Below are 20221 nucleotides of genomic sequence, written 5' to 3' on the forward strand. Positions count from 1 at the left end.
AGCACTTGTCTTGGATGCAGGGCATGCATTTTTCAGTCTGGCAGAGGTGGTGTATGTCTGTGCGGTTTAATGTTTTGGCTGTTTGGTATATATAAGAAACATATAAATTGTTTTATATATTATAGTAGTTGCAGTGATGTTGTAGCAGAACATGCAATTGATTTTGAGATTAAAAGTATTTTTAGATATTGTTGCACATTAAGCGTAACACACTGTACCTTTCTGCCCTTTATATGTCAGAATGTGTAAATCAGAAGAGGTGGCATTAAAAACAGAGCAAGGTATTTTACTGTGAATCCACTAAGAAAGGAGCTAAAAGTTATCTCAATTTGATGGCTTGTGCAGGGTACTGTCAGATAAATATGGCCACATCTCCGCAAGAATAACTCTCCTTGAAAATGTCAATCCTTATATCCCATACTATAAATCTACTCACCTGTTTCTTATTGTACTATTTTCGAAATGCACCTCATCAGTAATCTAACACTTGGCTGCAAAGCGCGTAAGTGTATCATTTATCATAAGTCTACCAAAATAAGTGTAAGAGGTGAGTGGGGGAATGATCTGTTAGATACAGATTATACATCATGAGTCATGATGAGCTAAACACTGACTTTAACATCACTTGTGAAGTTACTGTTCTTTGTTTGAAGGTCATATTTCTTCCAAGATCATGTAACAATACTGTATTAATAATGTACCTGTGATCTTAGTTATGTCCATGATCTAAAGCAAACCCATGGTCAACACACAAATGCATACAAGGCACGTTGTCACCCCCTTTCAATTAAAGGGAACCTGAAGTGAAACAGATATGGAGGCTGCCATATTTATTTCCTTTTAAATAATACCTGTTGTCTGGCAGCCCTGCTGATCAATTTGGCTGCAGTAGTGTCTGAATAACACCAGAAACAAGCATGCAGCTAATCTTCTCAGATTGGACAATAATGTCAGAAACATCTGATCTCCTGCATGCTTGTTCAGGGGGATCAGCATGGATGCCAGGCAACTGGTTTTGCTTAACTACTTGCTGACTGCTCCACGCCAATTGGCGTGAGCAGTGCGGCAGCCCCAGGACCTCTCCACGGCCATTGGCGTGAACAGCTGTCTATGGGGCTAGCAGGAGATCGCGTGCAGGCTGCGCGCGCATCTCCTGCTCGGGGGGCGGAGCTCCGCCCCACCTTCAGTCTCCGAGCGGTGATCGCTCGGGAGACTTAAGCCCAATCTACACGATACGATTCTTTATACAATTCGATTACAATTCTATTTACGATCCGATTAAATCCGACATGTCCGATCAGGATTCGATTCAATTCGATTGGCCATTGTTTTGCAATTGCAAATCGAATTGAATCGAATCCCAATCGGACATGTCGGATTTAATCGGATCATAAATAGAATCGTAATCGAATCATATAAAGAATCGTATCGTGTAGATTGGGCTTAAGACAGCGAAACCGCTGTCTAATTGCTTTGTACAGCGCTGCGATCTGCAGCAGCGCTGTACTGGGACACAGGGAAGTGATCCGCTGTGATAGGCTAAAAACCTGTCACAGCCGATCGCGATGATTGGCTGGCAAGGGAAGGGAGGGTAATAAAGTTAATAAAAATAGCAGGATTTTATAAAAAAAAATTATATAAATAAATATTTATAAAAATAAATAAACACGGGGGGGGGGGGGGGGCTTAAGGGGGGGGGCGATCAGACCCCACCAACAGAGAGCTCTGTTGGTGGAGAGAAAAGGGGGGGGGATCACTTGTGTGCTGAGTTGTACAGCCCTGCAGCTTGGCCTTAAAGCTGCAGTAGCCTATTTAACTAAAAGTGGCCTGGTCACGGGGGGGGGGGGGGGGGGGGGGGTTTAACACTGCGGTCCTCAAGTGGTTAACAAGAAATAAATATGGCAGCCTCCATATCCCTCTGATTGGTAGCCTTGGGCCAATGCTTCACATTTATTTAAATTGTCTGAGCAACTTTGTTGACAAATCTGCCCCGATTTTTTTTTCTATGTAGCGGTGGCACTTCTAGAATGGGTATCTTGTTCTGTACATTGATCAGGCTTAAAGGGAAATTAAAATCAACACATGACGTGGCTGCAAATGAAAATTACATACTAACCTCACCGTCAGCTCCTCTCAGAAGCTCACCATTTTCTTCTTACAGTGATCGCTTCCAGTTCTGACAATATTTTGTCAGAATTGAAATATACCAGTTGCTGACAGTTATGTTTCCCTATGGCTCAAGTGGGCGATATTACAGTTTAAAGAGACTCCGTAACAAAAATTTCATCCGTTTTTTTTCCATCCTACAAGTTCCAAAATCTATTCTAATGTGCTCTGGCTTACTGCAGCACGTTCTACTATCACCATCTCTGTAATAAATCAACTTTTCTCTCTCTTGTCAGACTTGTCAGCCTGTGTCTGGAAGGCTGCCAAGTTCTTCAGTGTTGTGGTTCTGTGATGCATCTCCCCCCTCCAGGCCCCTCTCTGCACACTGCCTGTGTATTATTTAGATTAGTGCAGCTTCTCTCTGCTCTATTATCTTTTACAAGCTGGATAAATCCTCCTCTGAGCTGGCTGGGCTTTCACATACTGAGGAATTACATACAGGCAGAGCTGTCTGCACTCTGCAGGAAGAAACAGCCTGACACTTCACACAGTGGAAGAAAGCTGCAGGGGGAAAGAAACACACAAATGATCTCTTGAGATTAAAAAGGAAGGCTGTATACAGCCTGCTTGTGTATGGATGTATTTTCTATGTGTGGACATACTGTACATCAACCTACTTCCTGTTTTGGTGGCCATTTTGTTTGTTTATAAACAAACTTTTTAAAACTGTTTTTAACCACTTTTAATGTGGCGGGGAGCAGTGAAATTGTGACAGAGGGTAATAGGAGATGTCCCCTAACACACTGGTATGTTTACTTTTGTGCGATTTTAACAATACAGATTCTCTTTAACAGTGTGCTGACCAGGAAGATGTTATGGGGTAATGACCACTTTCAAAATGGAGGACAGAGAATTGCATTGATCACAGTGGAAAAATGGTACGCAGGAGAGGAGAAAGAGATTGATGAAAAGACTACATGGGAGGTAAGTATGACCTTTGTATGTTTATTTTGACTTTTCATTTTCAGTTCAGGTTCTCTTTAACCAATTACAATTGGATGCACCTTTACTTGTGCTGCCAAAACTGCTCCGACCCAGAGGCGTCTGAAGGCTGGCCATCTTGGAGCAATATACAGTAAACCACTAAAAGGGGTTTACGTGGTCTGAAACATATATATATATACTGTATATATATATATATATATATGTGTGTGTGTGTGTGTGTGTGTTGTGTGTGTGTGTGTGTGTGAAAGCAATATCCACACACTCAAGAAGACACCTTCTCCTAGTAGGCCCGGTTTACATCAGCGGTTTTTCCGGAATGTAAACGGACCATATACTTTACAAACAGTATGGACGTAAATGGATCCAATGTTAACCTATGGATGTGAATGGATCCAATGTTAACCTATGGATCCATTCACATGCGCCGGTTGGTACGATTATGTTCTGTACGTTCCAGCCCCGGATCCAAAAAATTCCACAGGCCCTAATTTTCCGGACCGTTCTGCTTAGCGGAACTTATCCGGAAAAAAATACTGCAGCATTGGGGGCAATGGGAAATGGAACGTTTCTTCACACTAGGGAAGAAACGGACCGTTCCACGGGGGATGGGGGGCATGAGCCGTCGCGATCCTGAGCGACGGGAGGGGGGGGGGGAGGAGGGGGAGGGGAGGGTACAGCAGACGGGCGGGTGGGCTAGGGAGGCTAAATACATACCTAATTTTGTGCAGCAGCCGGCGGTAATGGCTTCCGTCTTCTTCCGCGTCATGTAGTAATGTGTAAGAGGAAGCCTCTACTGCCGGCTGCTGCACAAGATTAGCTATGTATTTGCTGAGTGAAAACGGATCCAATCAATCAATGATCAGATCCGTTTTCACTATGTGAACGGGCCACGGACTGAGCCATCCTGATCCAGTAAAGCAGACACCAGATCCGCTCACCGGGTCCGTTTTGGCCCAAAACGCAGATGTGAACAGGGCTGTATGCCTTGGTCCAGTTCTGAAGCTTACCTGCCCATTGTGGGCACTGTTGTTGAACAATTTCTCCTTTACCCCCCTTTGACTCCTCTGTATTTAGTGTCAGGTGGATCCAAATTCTGAGAGCAATTGCTAGGGCCTTTCATCTAATTTCTTTACATGGGTTTGAAGGGTGACCAATAATAGTCAATAAACTTATCTCTGAATTCACAGTAGCCCTCTCAAATCGAACAGCAGTCACAAGCAACCTTGGTTTGTGTATGTATTTGTGGCACATGTTTGATTTTGTACAAAATTATCCATTAGTTACAGCATGTGTTTATTACTACTATATTGGATAACACTAAGCAAGGCTTTTTCTGTCAATGATTCTGGTGCTTCACCCCTGCCAATTGCCTAACCGTTACCCAGGGTGGGTTCTAGACTTTTTGCTGCCGGAAGCAAAATTGTGATTGATACCATCTGAAACTGGTGGCTTACATTGCCCTATACAAGAACCGCCACTGCTGTTACCAATACCGTTACTGGTAAATCTTTTTGTCACACCTCAGTAGTCACACAGGCAATGCACTGACAGTCACAGATACCATCAGCAGTCACATACACCTTCCACAGAAGTGCTTCTTCTAAAGCACAGAGAAATGCTCCCACCCAATCTCTGTCAGCTGCCATGTGAGGTCCCCAGTTTCTGCCATCACTCACAGTCTACCTTTCCATGTCAGGTAAAAAGCTCCCTCCCATCCCACCCCAACTTTAGAAAAGTCAGTGTGGTCCCTGAGTCTCTTAGAAGTGCAGTACTAGTCTCAGTCTGTCATTGCTGAGCACTACAAGCAGGCAACACAGTATACGGGATCCAACACAGTTAGGCCACACTGTTGGGGTAAGCAGAAAGTGCAACACATTTTGAAGGGAACTAGATATTAAAAAAAAAAACCTGCAACACAATTGAGGGTATTGAAATACTGGGGCACTGGAAAATTGCAATAAACATCTTCAGGCACTAAATCTATTGTCACACCTAGCCCTGCCTACTCTTAGCCATACTGCTCTAGCTTAGTCATACTGCTCTAGCTTCCTGAGTATCAGGACCACTTGGCTGTCTTTGCCTCCAAGCAAGATGGTTATAATCTTCCCCTGGTACCATAGTAAAATACTCTGTTGGTTGGGGAAAAATTAGGTAAAATAAGAAAACACTGGGACTTGCATCTGCTGCTGATATCTTATCACAATGGGGAGGAAAGATCAGCACCACACAGATACCCTTTCTCTCATGTTCTTTGTGATTAAATCTCACAGCGGTCAAGTGCCCAGTAGCCAGATGACTGCCTCCTAGTTCTGCTTGCTAAGTTCTGCCATTTTTTCTGCCTGTATCACAAATAAAACATGGTTAAGAGCTCTTTGAAAGGAAGAGAAAAACGGGCACTGCTGCATAGAAGTCCCTTTATTGTGGCCGGGTTACACAGTGGTTAGCAGTGGGGGGAAAAGGATATGCCTGACAGCTGTTTCGCAGGTATACAACCTGCTTCTTCAGATTCTAGGTATCCTCTGAAGAAGCAGGTTGTATACCTGCGAAACAGCTGTCAGGCATATCCTTTTATGCAGCAGTGCCCGTTTTTCTCTTCCTTTCAAAGACGTCAGTGATACATCGGAGCACGCTGCAGGTAAGCCCACCAGCGGCCGTTCCATCCCTGCCGCATACTGGTGCCAGTTTCTCTCATTTTTTTCATCCTTACATATTGCTGGTTAAGAGCTCTGCTGCAGCCCACGAGCTGACACCATGCAGCTGCTTGACTTTACATGCATAGGCTTCTCCTCAAGAAGCAACCAACGTTTTGCTCCAGTTGACTGCAGAAAACTCAATTTAACCAGATATTATATGACCCTATAGTTGTTTTTTTTCCCTCTTGCAGCATAGTGGAATTCATGCACACTGAACTGGAACTTTCACATGACTAATCACATTCAAAAAGCCAATGATTGATTGCTGAGAGCTTGATTGCTAAATCAGCTGTCAAGTAATTCATCATTAGTCTTCCAGCCCAGGTGAATTCCACTTCCTGCCTAACAAATGATTCCCGTAAAGGCGGAATTCATCCTCACCTCAATCTTGCACTGCCAACTGTTCTTTCAATTTAGATTTTAATACAAATTTTCCTTTCACAAACAGTTTTACCTTTCATCTCCAGGCAATTACCCACAGTCTTTAATTAAAGTTATATTTATCCCAAACCACACTAATTCTGTTTTTTTTTTATGTCAAATGTCAAAGATTCCATGAAATAATCCCAAGCCTTGATTTTGCACATCTCCATGCAACTAGAGGATGTTTGCATTTTTATTAACCTTTTTTTAAAGGGCACGTTTAATAAAAGATGAAAAAATGAGCTGCATGCATCTGTAAAATACAAGGTCAAGGAAAGAAATCTGACAACCTTGCATGTACACCTATCAAAAAGTATCATGCAGACTACGTGATGTATCTGATATGGCTTACAGGGGGATATTCACTATAAGATGGAAACAATTGGCATGCGCAGATACCCACTTTTCCTAGGTAATGCAGGCGTCGCTGAGGTGATGCGCATTACGCTATTAGCCAACTGCACAACCAACACTATGTCAGTGGTTTAGGTACTGGTAAAATTGATTAGCAAGCCCCACAATTGGCACAAGACTATGAAAGGGACATTAGACTATAACTCTGGTATGTATTAGACTGTGAGCTTCTCTGAGGGTTAAATCTGGGGCTCGAGGGGTTTGTCAGTTGCATTGAGGATCATTTCTAGTAATTACATTCAAGGTACCCAGAATTCTGGAGCAATTAGGCTAGATTCTTATATGATCTCATTCTGCAATGGCCAGCTTGAGTGGACAGTGTAGTGTCCGCTCTTATGGTCCGTTGTGATCTGGTTGGAGCCCAGAGCAGATGCGTTTCTGCAATAGGCTACATGGAAAACGCACTAGCTGGTCCAGGAAACAATCCAGCATGAACATAACTCTGTGCTTTCTTTAGGTAGCTTTAATACAAAAAAACACCTTACTCCACTGCCTGTGCCCTATTAAACATTACTTGTACACAACACAACACATGTCCAATTCTAGTTTTACATTGAATGTTTTATTTTTTAGGTTATACGGTCCATTTTAGCCAGTTCCTTAACAATGAGAATTAGTTAATCTTTTCTTGTAGACTCGATCGTGCTTTCCCAAACTTCTCAGTTACAAGACAGAAAGCTAAAAAACAGCAGCAAAGAAGATTGTGTCACAGATCTCTAAGAGAGTCACATATTTATTTTCTGTAGTACGGCAGCTTCAAGTCTTTGTTACTTGAAATGCATTATAACAGTATAAAATAATTTGATATTTTAATCTGACGTGGGAGGGTCATTATGTAGAATTATTCACAGTAATAATTAAGAAAAAATACCCCCATACACAAAAGAGTGTGCCTTTTCCATTAATTAAGCTGCAAACACTTTTGATATATTCAGTTTAGCATGTTAAAATTCAATGAGCGATGTCAAAGAATTAATCTACTGAATATTAATAATTCTTGAATTCAAGAGTTTTGGCCTTTTTTTTTTTTTTTTGAATCTCAAGGAAAATCAGTAATTAAAGGGAACCTGAATTGAGAGGGATATGAAGGCTTCCATATTTCCTTTTAAACAATACCAATTGCCTGGCAGTCCTGCTGATCTCTTCATTTTTCATTGTTAGTAAGATGAACAGTAGACTATGCCATTACTCATACAGTTTTTATATTAAATGAAGTCATTCCAGAGAAGTCCCCACTCGGAAAAGCAGTCACATAATCCAGAGACCTGTGCACAAAACATAGAGCTGCCAGGAGAGTGTGCTCTCACCAAAAATTAATAATGCAGCAGCTCCCTGCCTTTAAAGAGAGTCTGAAGTAAGGGCTAGATCACACTACGCTTTATTGCCATTGCGATTCAGCGCGCAAAATCTTACAGTGTACCGCAATTTGTGCTTGTGATTCCTGTTCAATAGAACGAGAATCATAGTGTGATCGTCCCCAAAGCGCTGCAAGCAGTGCATTTGCGATTGATCACATTCACAAATGCTGCAGTGAGAATGTATCCATAGGGATACATCAGCAGCAGCGCTTTACTCACCGGCGATCAGCAAAGCGCTGCAAAAGCGCCCAGTGTGAACCAGCCCTTAGGGCCCTTTCACACCAGAGGACTTTATCGGCGTTTTAACGCCATAGCCGAAGTTGGCGTTTTCTAAGGTAAAATAAAAGTCCATAGACTTTCATTTTACCTTTTACATCTAACTCGGCATTTTGGAGCGTTGCGTTTCAATGCTCCCAGGAGCTTTTTCAGGGCTGTTTACAGCCGAAGTTGGCTGTTGGCGTTTCAATGATAGTCAATGGAAAACGCCAACTTCAGCGTTTTCAAAGCGTTTTACAGCTGACTTGTTCACTTATTTTTATAGAAAAAAAAAAAAGGACGTTTTCATATGAGCTGTAAAACGCTTTGAAAAAACTTTGAAAACGCTTTGAAAACGCTATGTATTGGCGTTAAGCAAAAGGCTGACTTTCAGCCTTTTCTACCGCAGCCTCTAGTGTGAAAGAGCCCTTAGAAAAATATGGAGGCTGCCATATTTATATCCTCATAAACAATATAAGTTGCATGGCTGCCCTCTAATACCCTACCTCTAATACTTTTAGCCATAAACCAGGTCCCAGCCAGGTTAACATCCGCAAGGAGTTTGCATGTTCTCACCATGTCTGTATGGGTTTCCTCCGGGCACTCCGGTTTCCTCCCACATCCCCAAAACATACAGATAAGTTAACTGGATGGCTTCCCCCTAAATTGGCCCTAGACTATGATACATACACTACCCGATCCGTACATAGACATATGACTATGGTAGGGACGAGATTGTGAGCTCCTATGAGGGACAGTTAGTGACAAGACAATATACTCTGTACAGCGCTGCATAATATGTCGGTGCCATATAAAAACTTAAAGGGATACTGTAGGGGGTTCGGGGGAAAATGAGTTGAAGTTAACCGGGGCTTCTAATGGTCCCCCGCAGGCATCCCATGCCAGTGTAGCCACTCACTGATGCTCTGGCCCCACCTCAGGTTCACTTCTGGAATTTCAGACTTTAACGTCTGAAAACCACTGCGCCTGCGTTGCCATGTTCTCGCTTGCCCTGATGTCACCAGGAGCGCACGGCGCAGGCACAGACCATACTGCGCAGTATGCTCCTGGTGTCATCAGCGGGAGTGAGGACACGGCAACACAGGCGCAGTGGTTTTAAGACTTTAAAGTCTGAAATTCCAGAAGTGAACGGGAGGCGGGGCCGGAGCATTGGGGAGTGGCTGCGCAAGCACAGGATGTCTCTGGGGGACGGTTAGAAGCCCCGGGTAACTTCAACTAATTTTCCCCTGACCCCCCTACAGTGTCCCTTTAAATAAATAAATAGAAAATAAACCATGAACAAGCATGCAGAAAAGGTGTTTCTGACAAAAATCTAACATGATTAGCTACGTGCTTGTTTCGAGTGTGTGATTCAGACTCTACTGCAGCCAGGCAACTGGTATTGTTTAACAGGAAATAAATATAACAGCCTCCACAAACCTCTTGCTTCAGCCTTTATTTAAAGAACAGGAAGGTAGTGGGCAAGATCAAAGCTTTGCTAAGAAAAAAACATTAGCTGGCTCCTCCTTCCAGCCTCACCCTATGTCATGCGGGTGATGATCTGATAGGGGGAAGAGTTTGGATGGCTTACGGACTTGCTCTCTCTCTCTCAAGTAGGCAGCATTAACACTTGCACAGGAAGGCAGTTTCACAAGCCCAGTCAATTAGGTATAAAAAGAATGATGATAAATGTATTTACATGTAATAAACAAAACCTTGTAAATTGCAAATTCTGTTAGTAAAATAAAAAAAGAAGAAGAAAAAAAAAACAAGAGCCTGAACTAAGACTGTAAATTTATCCCACTGATTTTTTATTTGAAGGCCCATCTCAATATCTACATAACAGAAGCTAGAAATATCTGCAACAGAGCTTTCTGATACCCCTGCATTGTTTCGATTGACCGGGAGATGTGTGTTTGTCTCAACAAGTCTAGAATTAAGTTTTATTCAATTTTAATTCTTCTTCTAAACAATGCCTGCAGTTTTCAATTAGTCCTCATTCAATTTCTGTCTTTTTTCCCTAGCAGCTTTGTCACTGGTCATTGTCAAAAATAGACACAAGCTGAGAAGGAATTAAAAAAAGAAATTGACACAAGATGAGATCCTATCCCGTGACTGTCCTATTTTCCATCAACTTATATTTTTAAGAACAGGGAGGAAAGCATGGAGTGAAGAAAATACCATGCTAATGTGTATGTATGTAACAAACAGAAGGATCAGGATCCTGCTGTATTTTTATATGTATAAACATGCCAAAACCTGATAAGCAAGACATCAGTGTGCATATCTCCTGATTGGCAGTACTGGTAATAGGGGCATCTGCTAGGATCCCAAAGGATCTGGGGCACATCTGGGTAGAAAGGTAAGGGTAATTGTGCTGTAGAGCTACTTCTTAAAAATAAAAAGTTATACAATAGAATAGACCATGTATAGTTTTCCATAATAACAATCCTAGATTTTTAGACTATAATTAAGCAGACATGTGCCCCAAACAAAATAATTAGGCAACATGTCCCCCAAACAACATACTTAGGCAGCATGTCCCCTGTACCACATAAGATATCAATCATAACCCACAAGTAACATACTGAGGCTGCATAAACCATGCACACACACACACACAATATAATTAGGCAACATTCCCTCCACTCCCCAAATAACATTGTTGGTTGGTGTGTGACACCTGTAAATACAGAAAGGCCCAATATTCAGCTCATCACTGCACATCACCCAAGCTTGTCAGGCAGGCTTGGTGCATTGAAAAATCATGTGCTGCACTTTTTCCTACCTGGCTGTGTATAGAATGATACAAAATGTCACCGTATACTGCCTCCGTATATAGTGCCTTCATAGTTTCCCCCTTATAGTAACCCTTTATATAGTATAAACAACAATCCTATAATACAGTACCCTTAAATATAGTGCCCTCTCTATATATTTTTTCTGTATGGTGCACCCTCTTCATAGTGCCTCTCATAGCTCATTATATCATGACCCCCATTAATAGTGCCCACTTATAGAATACCACACTCAAAGTGCTCTCCAAGTATAGTGTCACCCTATTGAACGCCATCCCTTTTAAAAGCTATTATTTCATAGTGTCCCTTTACAGTAATCCCCATTAATATGTGCCCCAACAGTGCCTCCCCGTTTCCTCTTGCGGAAATCAACATTGGAAGCAATGATGGGGATAATTATACTCGCTTATTCCTGTTCCCGCAATGCGTTTGTTCACTGCTTTTTTCCTGTCCCCAGGAAGCTTGTGAGGAGGGCTTTGGACTGAAAGACCATGAAAAACAGCATCTGAAATTGCAGGAATAGGGAGAGGAGACATTCTTATCCAGCATTGCTTCTGCTTGCTGATCTCCAGGAAAGGGGAATCCGACTTCACTGTTGATCCCCAGAGATAATGAGCACAGGCAAATAGACATGTGCGCACTGTGACCATTGACAACTGTAGACTTATTGTTACATCTCCATGTCATGACTGAATTGCAGGACATGAATAGTCTGCCTAGTAGTCCATAAGTCAAGTCCAGTATAAATATGACTGTATTACATCCAAATTCAGATGGGTGGTCAAAAGGACTTTTTGCTTATACAAAAGCTCTGCTTTTGATTTAGAATAAAACAAACTCTCAGAGTAAAGATACCATCCTGGTAACCTATCTTACTAATACTAATCTGTACCATCATTCTGATATAATATTTTCTCCAAATCCTAATGACACAAAAGGTAAAAATCAAAGGATTTTGCAGCTTTCTTACTCCATGTGACCATATTCCAGCCTCTGTTCTGGTGCAGAGGCGAGTGTGTGATGTCAGAGGGAGGCCTGCCCGCATTTCCATGACATGGATGTGCAGGCATTGTGGGAGACCTGCCAGGACTCAAGGGGACTCAAAAGTTCAGGTACACTTTAAATTCTAGTAAATGCTAAAGTGCTTCAAAATGATGTTAAATCGGCAATAAGCTTGACACTTTGGTATAAACAAGGCTTTCAGTTTTTATTTCAACCCACTAATCTAATTGTGGCCATTGATTTCCATGCTATATGACAGAAAAGGTTAAACGCCTACAGGTAAACATACTAAATGACTTTTGAGTCAAAAGTGCAAACACTAGCTGTTACTTTTACTACAACTGTCTTATTCATCAATACGCTGACGATTCATCGTATGTATTCATTGCAATTCTCACCAAGGAACAGGTCTAATGTTAGCAAAACTGGGGGGTTGACTGTTCATGATTCAAAGAATTCTAGCTCCTAAAGTAAGCAGATTACATTTTACTGTACATTTTCTCTGAATCCTGTAACTTAAGATAGTTTAAGTGTCATCATGCTGGGATCAGCTGAGCTAATGATCCATGAAGCCTACAGTATTTTGAGGTGTGCACAGATTACGCATCAAACAGATTAGAAAAGGAAAATGTACAATAGTGATGTATTCATTTCTACAGTAAATGCATCTTTGTCTATACTTATAGCCCTGCTAAATTCTGGCAACAAAATCACTGTCATGATTTGCACCCCAAAATTTTGCATAATAAAGCAGGTCTTGTTTGCCAAAGTCCTTATGTCCTTAAAGGGAAGGTCCAAGCAAAAAAAAAAAATGAGTTTCACTCACCTGGGGCTTCTACCAGCCCCATGCAGCCATCCTGTGCCCTCGTAGTCACTCACTGCTGCTCCAGTCCCCCGCTGGCAGCTTTCTGACCTCGGAGGTCAGGGCCGAATTGCGTACATTTTTACACATTCCCGCTAGTGCAGGAACATTAACGCATACATTTTTACGCGTTAGTGGTGCAACGAGTAAATTTTTGTTCCTGCACTAGCTGGAATGCGTAAAAATGTACGCAATGTGGCCCTGACCTCCGAGGTCAGAAAGCTGCCAGCGGGGGACTGAAGCAGCAGAGAGTGACTACAAGGGCACAGGATGGCTACATGGGGCTAGTAGAAGCCCCAGGTAAGTAAAACTCATTTTTTTTTTTTTGCTTGGACCTTCCCTTTAAAGAGTAACTGTCGGGCATAAAATAAAAAAATCAATTCTTTACTTTTAGCTGGTAAACAAGTAATAAGGATGCTAATCAGGCAATCCAAAAGTTAAAATCTCTCTTACTTTTTTGGTTGATAAATGATCATTCCCCAGTTTACCTGACTCTTATTTGGTACGTTGCTGCAAAAAGGAAGTTGCAGGGCATGCTGGTTTGTCCTTTTTTGCTTCTGTACATTAGTTAAGTCTGAGGGGAAATAAAGAAGCAAAAAAAAAAAAAAGACAACCAGCATGCCCTGCAACTTCCTTTGTGCGGCAACGTACCAAATAAGAGTCAGGTAAACTGGGGAATGATCATTTATAAACAAGAAAAGTAACAGTAATTTTTAACTTTTGGATTGCCTGGTTAGCATCCTTATTACTGGTTTACCAGATAAAAATAAAGAATTGATTTTTGATGTTATGCCCAACAGTTACACTTTAAAGGGAACCTTAAATGAGAGATATATGGACCACATTTATCTGAATAAAGGTGGCCATACACTCGTTAGATTTGCAGCAGATAAATCATCAGATAGATTTCTGATCTATCTGATGTGTTTAGGAACATTTTTACTAGGAACAGATTTCCAATAGATTTCAGTATGAAATCTATTGAAAATCGATCTGATGGCATTTTTTTGCCATCAGATTTCCATTAGGTCCAGTGCAAATGATAAGCAGATCGACCTAGATTTTCCAGCATGTCAGATCGATTGAATTTGATCGAAATCGGCCGCAAATCGATCGATCGGTCAATCGATTTGCGATCGATCGGCCACTAATCGGCTCAGTGTATGGGCCCCTTTACATACCTGAAACAAGCATACAGCTAATCTAGTTAGCCTTTTGTCAGAAACATCTGATATGCGTGCTTGTTTAGGGTCTATGGCTAAAAGTATTGGAGGATAGGGGTCATCAGGATAGCCAGGCAACTGGTATTGTTTAAAATCAAATAAATATGTCAGTCTTCATATCCCTCTCACTTCAAGTTCTCTTGCATAGAGTGATGCAAGTTGGAAATGGCTAGCTGGAAGAGTAAAAGGACTACAACATTAAGAGCCATTTCAATCCAGCTTACAGTTGCCTGCCTCCCATTCATTATCATGAACATGTGTGTATTCTAATGCTGTGAATCAGGTAATTTCGTCAATCACTGCTCAGTGCTGAAGCTGGGCACAGCCATAGCTGTAGTGTTATACTGCGCACCCCACGCAAGGGTGATTCAGGGTTTTGGCGATCGCAAGACCCCAAATTACATCTCGCTCTGAGTTGTAGCAACTAGGAGGGGGAATAGTATTTAATGCCACCGGGGGTTTGTGCGGCAGCAGGGAGAGCTGTCTTTCAGCTCACCCTGCACCCCGTTTATCCGCGGCCAAATAATACATACGCTAATGATGGTAAATGGGTTTTAGACCACAGCATGCCAGACAGAAATTGTGCTCAATGCACAAGCCCAGTCAATAGAAAACTAGCCACACATAGGTTAAGGTCAATAACCCTTCAAGTGTAGCAATAGTCTAATACAGATGTAATCAAACCACTAGCATTGTACTGCTCGATACAGGACAATGCTATGCAGCCATTGGTCACCCACTGCACTTCCCCTGCCCACTTTATGGTGATTTTCCAGCATAACCTACTGTATAACCCTGATTAACTGTGAAATCAATTAAACGTTGATATATTAAAGAGACTCTGAAGCGAGAATAAATCTCGCTTCAGAGCTCATACTTAGCAGGGGCATGTGTGCCCCTGCTAAACCGCCGCTATTGCGCCGCTAAACGGGGGTCCCTTCACCCCCAAACCCACCCCCGCAAGACTTGGTCGTAGTCTTGGTCGTAAATCTTCCCTTCCTGGAGGCAGGGCTAACGTCTGCAGCCCTGCCTCCAGTCGTGTCTATCAGACGCGCATCGCCGCCTCTCCCCCGCCCCTCTCAGTGAAGGAAGACTGAGAGGGGCGGGGGAGAGGCGGAGATACGCGTCTGATAGATGCGCGGGAGGCAGGGCTGCGGCGGTCAGCCCTGCCCCAATGCGGAAGCGCTCCCCCGCTTTACGGAGGGGATTTGGGGGTGAAGGGACCCCCATTAAGCCACAGGATAGCGGCGGTTTAGCAGGGGCACACATGCCCCTGCTATCTATGAGATCTGAAGCGAGATTTATTCTCGCTTCAGACTCTCTTTAAGTATGTTGTGAGCAATAGATTTCCCGCACATTTAACCCAAGTAATAAAATTAGCTGGAAAATATGATATGTGTAAAGCCTGTCTTACCACCAGCCACTTACTCTTTATAATATAATTTTAGATGCAATGCAAGGTAAAGGTACAGAAGCGCTGGCACTTCAGTCTATGCACTCTTGTTAAGGTGGGAGGGGGAGGAAGTGGCTCCGTCACACACAGTCTAAGTATGGATAAGTGAATCCCCAACGTGCTCAGGCAGTAGTGTGTCTATATCAACAAAGGAGGAGAAAAGCGCTGGCACTGCTGTCAATCACTATTTATTTACTCCAGCATAGACAACATGCTAAAACATGCATACAAACAATACAACGTGGTGAGGACACATACCCAAAGGTGGACGCAGTGGTGTGGCGGTGGGTGCAGAGGGAGAAGAGCCTGATGGCCGTTTCGCGCTATGCGCATCTACGGAGGCAGTCTCCGTAGAAGCGCATAGCGCAAAACGGCCGTCAGGCTCTTCTCCCTCTGCACCCACCGCCACACCACTGCGTCCACCTTTGGGTATGTGTCCTCACCACGTTGTATTGTTTGTACGCATGTTTTAGCATGTTGTCTATGCTGGAGTAAATAAATAGTGATTGACAGCAGTGCCAGCGCTTTTCTCCTCCTTTGTTGATTATTTAATTTTAAAGATGGGGGCTTTATCAGCTACACCTGCTTTACTATAGAAAATTAAATGGAACACGTGCTTATACCACTCAATAATAAGACTTTCAAGAAAAATCACTTCCTGCCAGTAATACAAACACATACAGACTAGAGATGAGTTGGATTTTGTGTAATGCAAGTTACATAGAAGAGATGCCACTTTGATTATATAAAAGTAAAATAAAACATTTAATTTTTATTTGAGTTTCAGCAATGCTTAAACCAGAACCTCATTTTTTCTCCTATCTCACTGCAGTTTGGTAAAACCAAGAACTGCTTCTAGACTAGACTGTTTTCATGGATATGTCCTGACTTAGAAAGGAGCTCCTTTTTTAAGGAGTCTAAAGAAGACCAGGCATTTTGCTTAAAGTCACTTAAAGCAAAACCAGCTTCTGCTTCCTCATTTTTACACAAGATAGTCACTAACCAATTTTCACTTTATGAATTTTCAATGAATATAGTAATATTTTTCCAAACAAGATAGCACTGCATATTACTGTAATCAGTAAGATTGCCAGGCTATTTTGGTTTACTATCCTGGCCGTCTATGGTGAAAACATAACAAAGTTGTGGTGTAAAAGGAAACAGCCCAATAAATATATCTAATAAAGATTAGAACATTCAGTAATGATGACATGAAAGCAAGTAGCCATTGGAAGAAAATCATGGGTATATCAGCACTGCATTTGCAGATTTAAAATGTTTCACCAAATTACAGTCCAGAGGACTTTTCATTTTGTAATCTACCTTGTTCTCAGGTTTTCAGGTACAGGCTCTCCATCATACACAGACAGGACATCAAAGTCTTCTTCTAAGGCAAATGAATGGAACCACAACTGTATTCGGTTTTTAGCATCTGTACTAATCGTCCATGTGCAGTTGGCATAGTTTGGATATCCGTATGGGAACCCCGGACTTTCTACTGTTCCATTTGGTTCGTGTAGATTAAAACTACAGTTCTGACCTGTGAGGAGACCAGAAACAAAACCAATATGACATTATGATGGAAAATGTAACAAAGTGGTTTAAGTACATCTTACAGTGATTACATAGCACAAGCTCATGTCAGACAAAAGGGAGCATGCCCATGTTATACAGAGTACAAAGAATAATTAATGCTTGACTTTATTTCCCAGAATCCCAGCATTGTAGTAGAACCACATGCCTATATGACGAGGTGTGAATTTTTCACAGCAAATAGATGATGAGCAACATGAAGACCCTAATCTCTGCTGGCAGGAATAATAGACACCATACCTGGTAAGCTTGAGTAGATGCACAGCAGCAGAAAGTACAGCTACATTTTTTAATTCTAAAGTAATACTTATAATTTAAACTAGCCAAAAAGTTTGATTGCTTTGAGAATTTGCTGGATGTATTTGTTCATTGACACTATCAAGAACACCACATGCAAATCAGAATAGAAAGGAACTAATGAACTGTGGGTTCCAGACTCATGTGCACTGACAATAGAATTACAATACAGAGCTGCTTGCTAGAAAATGTCACACAATGAATGTAAGCGAAGGTGTTAACTAAAGATTAAAACAAACACATACGAATCGTTTGTCTGCTTAACCCTGTTCATTACAATTGTTTAAAGGGGCACTACGGCGAAAAAAAATTTAAATGTAAAATATGTGCAAACATAAACAAATAAGAAGTACATTTTACCAGAGTAAAATGAGCCATAAATTACTTTTCTCCTATGTTGCTGTCACTTAGAGAATGCAGAAGAAATCTGACAAAAGCGACAGGTTTTGGACTAGTCCATTTCTTCATAGGGGGATTCTCAGGGATTTATTTATTTTCAAAAGCATTTAGTGAATGGCAGTTGCTCTGTCCAACTGCCAAAAAACTGTGTAGCGAGCATGGAAGCTGGCCAGCATCATTGTTTAAATCCTTTTTAGGGAATATCTTTACAAAGGATAAAAGCCTTGCTGAGAATCCCCTATGAAGAGATGGACTAGTCCAAAACCTGTCGCTTCTGTCAGATTTCTACTACCTACTGTAAATGACAGCAACATAGGGAAAAAGTAATTTATGGCTCATTTTACTCTGAAAAAAACGTACTTCTTATTTGTCTATGTTTGCACATATTTTAAATTTTACAATTTTTCGCCATAGTGCCCCTTTAAATACAAGCATATCAAAAAGAAACCAATTCATTTATATATTTTTGAAATGAATATTGTTAATAATAAGATGATTAAAGGTGCGCCTTCATCAGGTCTCGAAAAAGCTTCCTGAAATGATGTGCTTGACTTTGAACACCAAACAAAACACAATGGACAAGCCGTAACAATCCTTACCCCACATTTGTCCTGAACACAAAGACTTGAGGTTCCTATACCAAAATGTCCTTATGGACATAATTATCCAAACATCTAACCCTGGAGCACCAGCACCACACTGGACTGACTAATTACTAGCACTGTAACAGCACCATACTAGTCTTTGGGTGGACACTAGTGTTGGTGTTCATATTTGGTTTATTGAATACTGGAAACTTAAATGTGCCCTTCACTGTTATTCAATGGTATTTGGCACCTAGATAAGTGGACAGGGTTAGGGTGAGTTCACTTATCTGTGCTTCACATGAGCCACGTTAAGCGCAACATGAAGCGCAAATAAGTGAACCATCCTGAATCTGTCCACATGTCTGGGTGCTGAAGTGTGGTGATAGGCAAATCTGGGTTTCCAAATTTCAATAACCCGAATTTTAACATAACACTAAAGGACGCTTCTATGGAGGTATCTCCACAGATAACCAAAAATCCATGTTCGCTCTTGAAATTAATGTTGTCCATAAAGATTATTAGTGCTCATTTTGAGTGGCAGTTTAGAAATTATCCATTTAAAGGCACACTGGTTGGCTACCAGGCAAACAGCTTGTTTAGGTTCCTTGCTCTGAAAATCTCTCTATACAGCCACTTTAAAAGTAAAGTAAAAATCAAGTATAATAATAGCCTAATGTAGCTCATTCTGGCCTGACGTCCGATGTCTCCCATGTGGTAACACCTCATCCCTCTCTTCTGATGACACATACTATCATCTCTGCTAGAAAAGAGAGCATGATTCATCAGGAGGGAGGTGGAGAGCAGTGATCACCTGGAGGCAAGCTAAGTGGAACAGCACCGTTTCAGTACAATCTTGATTTTGTAAAAATAAAAAACACAAGAAAATAAATGAATGGTAAGAAACATCTGAGCTTTTGTTAAACACTTCTGTTCTAGGATGTAACTGTAGATTTATAGGCATGGAATCCCTACATGGTCCTTTTAAGAGACAAGAATCATTGGTATTCTCTGTCCTGATAGAATGGTATTCTCTGTCCCGATAGAATGGTATTCTCTGTCCCGATAGAATGGTATTCTCTGTCCCGATAGAATGGTATTCTCTGTCCTGATAGAATGGTATTCTCTGTCCTGATAGAATGGTATTCTGTGTCCTGATAGAATGGTATTCTCTGTCCCGATAGAATGGTATTCTCTGTCCTGATAGAATGGTACTCTCTGTCCTGATAGAATGGTATTTTCTGTCACAATATAACACAGATCTATTTGACTGCCAGTGGTGACAGACCAATTTGCTCAACACTAATAGTGGCCAAACATGGAATGATCTACATGAAGAAATTATATGAATGATCTGTTAAATACTGTAGAACAAATGAGCACAAACTGAATGCATGCCGTCAATTCTCTGAATTGCCATCTCAGCTTTTAGCCAGGGACAACAGTTGCTTCAAAAATAAATAGTTTTAAGGCAAAATGGTCTTTCAGGTTCATTCTGTTTGTGTCTATTTGATCTAAGATCATTTAGATTGTTTTTCATTTAAATCAGCTGCAGTATGGAAGCATAAATCTGAAGTGGCTAGAGATAACATTGACAACAACACTAAGGAGGTGGCAATAATTATGCCCTACTATGCAGATATGTGCTGATTATGTTGTGTTCTTAAGCCTCATACAAATTTAAGAGGCATGTCACCCAGTGGGGACTGACACCCGATCCCTTGGCTGTCATTGTAGAGCAGCTGAGAATGCTTTG

The 20221-nt window shown here is 41.5% G+C and overlaps 1 protein-coding gene across 2 annotated transcripts in view; it reads right to left on the reverse strand.

Annotated features, from left to right (window-relative positions):
- CSMD2 (CUB and Sushi multiple domains 2) overlaps positions 1 to 20221 on the reverse strand; it is a 1291405-nt gene that overhangs the window by 1110902 nt on the left and 160282 nt on the right. For both annotated transcript variants that reach the window (XM_068268938.1, XM_068268934.1), the window contains exon 2: positions 16916 to 17132. In XM_068268938.1, coding sequence (XP_068125039.1) covers positions 16916 to 17132 — 217 coding nt within the window. The remainder of the gene's footprint in view (positions 1 to 16915; positions 17133 to 20221) is intronic.

This window comes from Hyperolius riggenbachi, chromosome 2 (genome assembly GCF_040937935.1).
Source record: "Hyperolius riggenbachi isolate aHypRig1 chromosome 2, aHypRig1.pri, whole genome shotgun sequence".
Taxonomy (NCBI): domain Eukaryota; kingdom Metazoa; phylum Chordata; class Amphibia; order Anura; family Hyperoliidae; genus Hyperolius; species Hyperolius riggenbachi.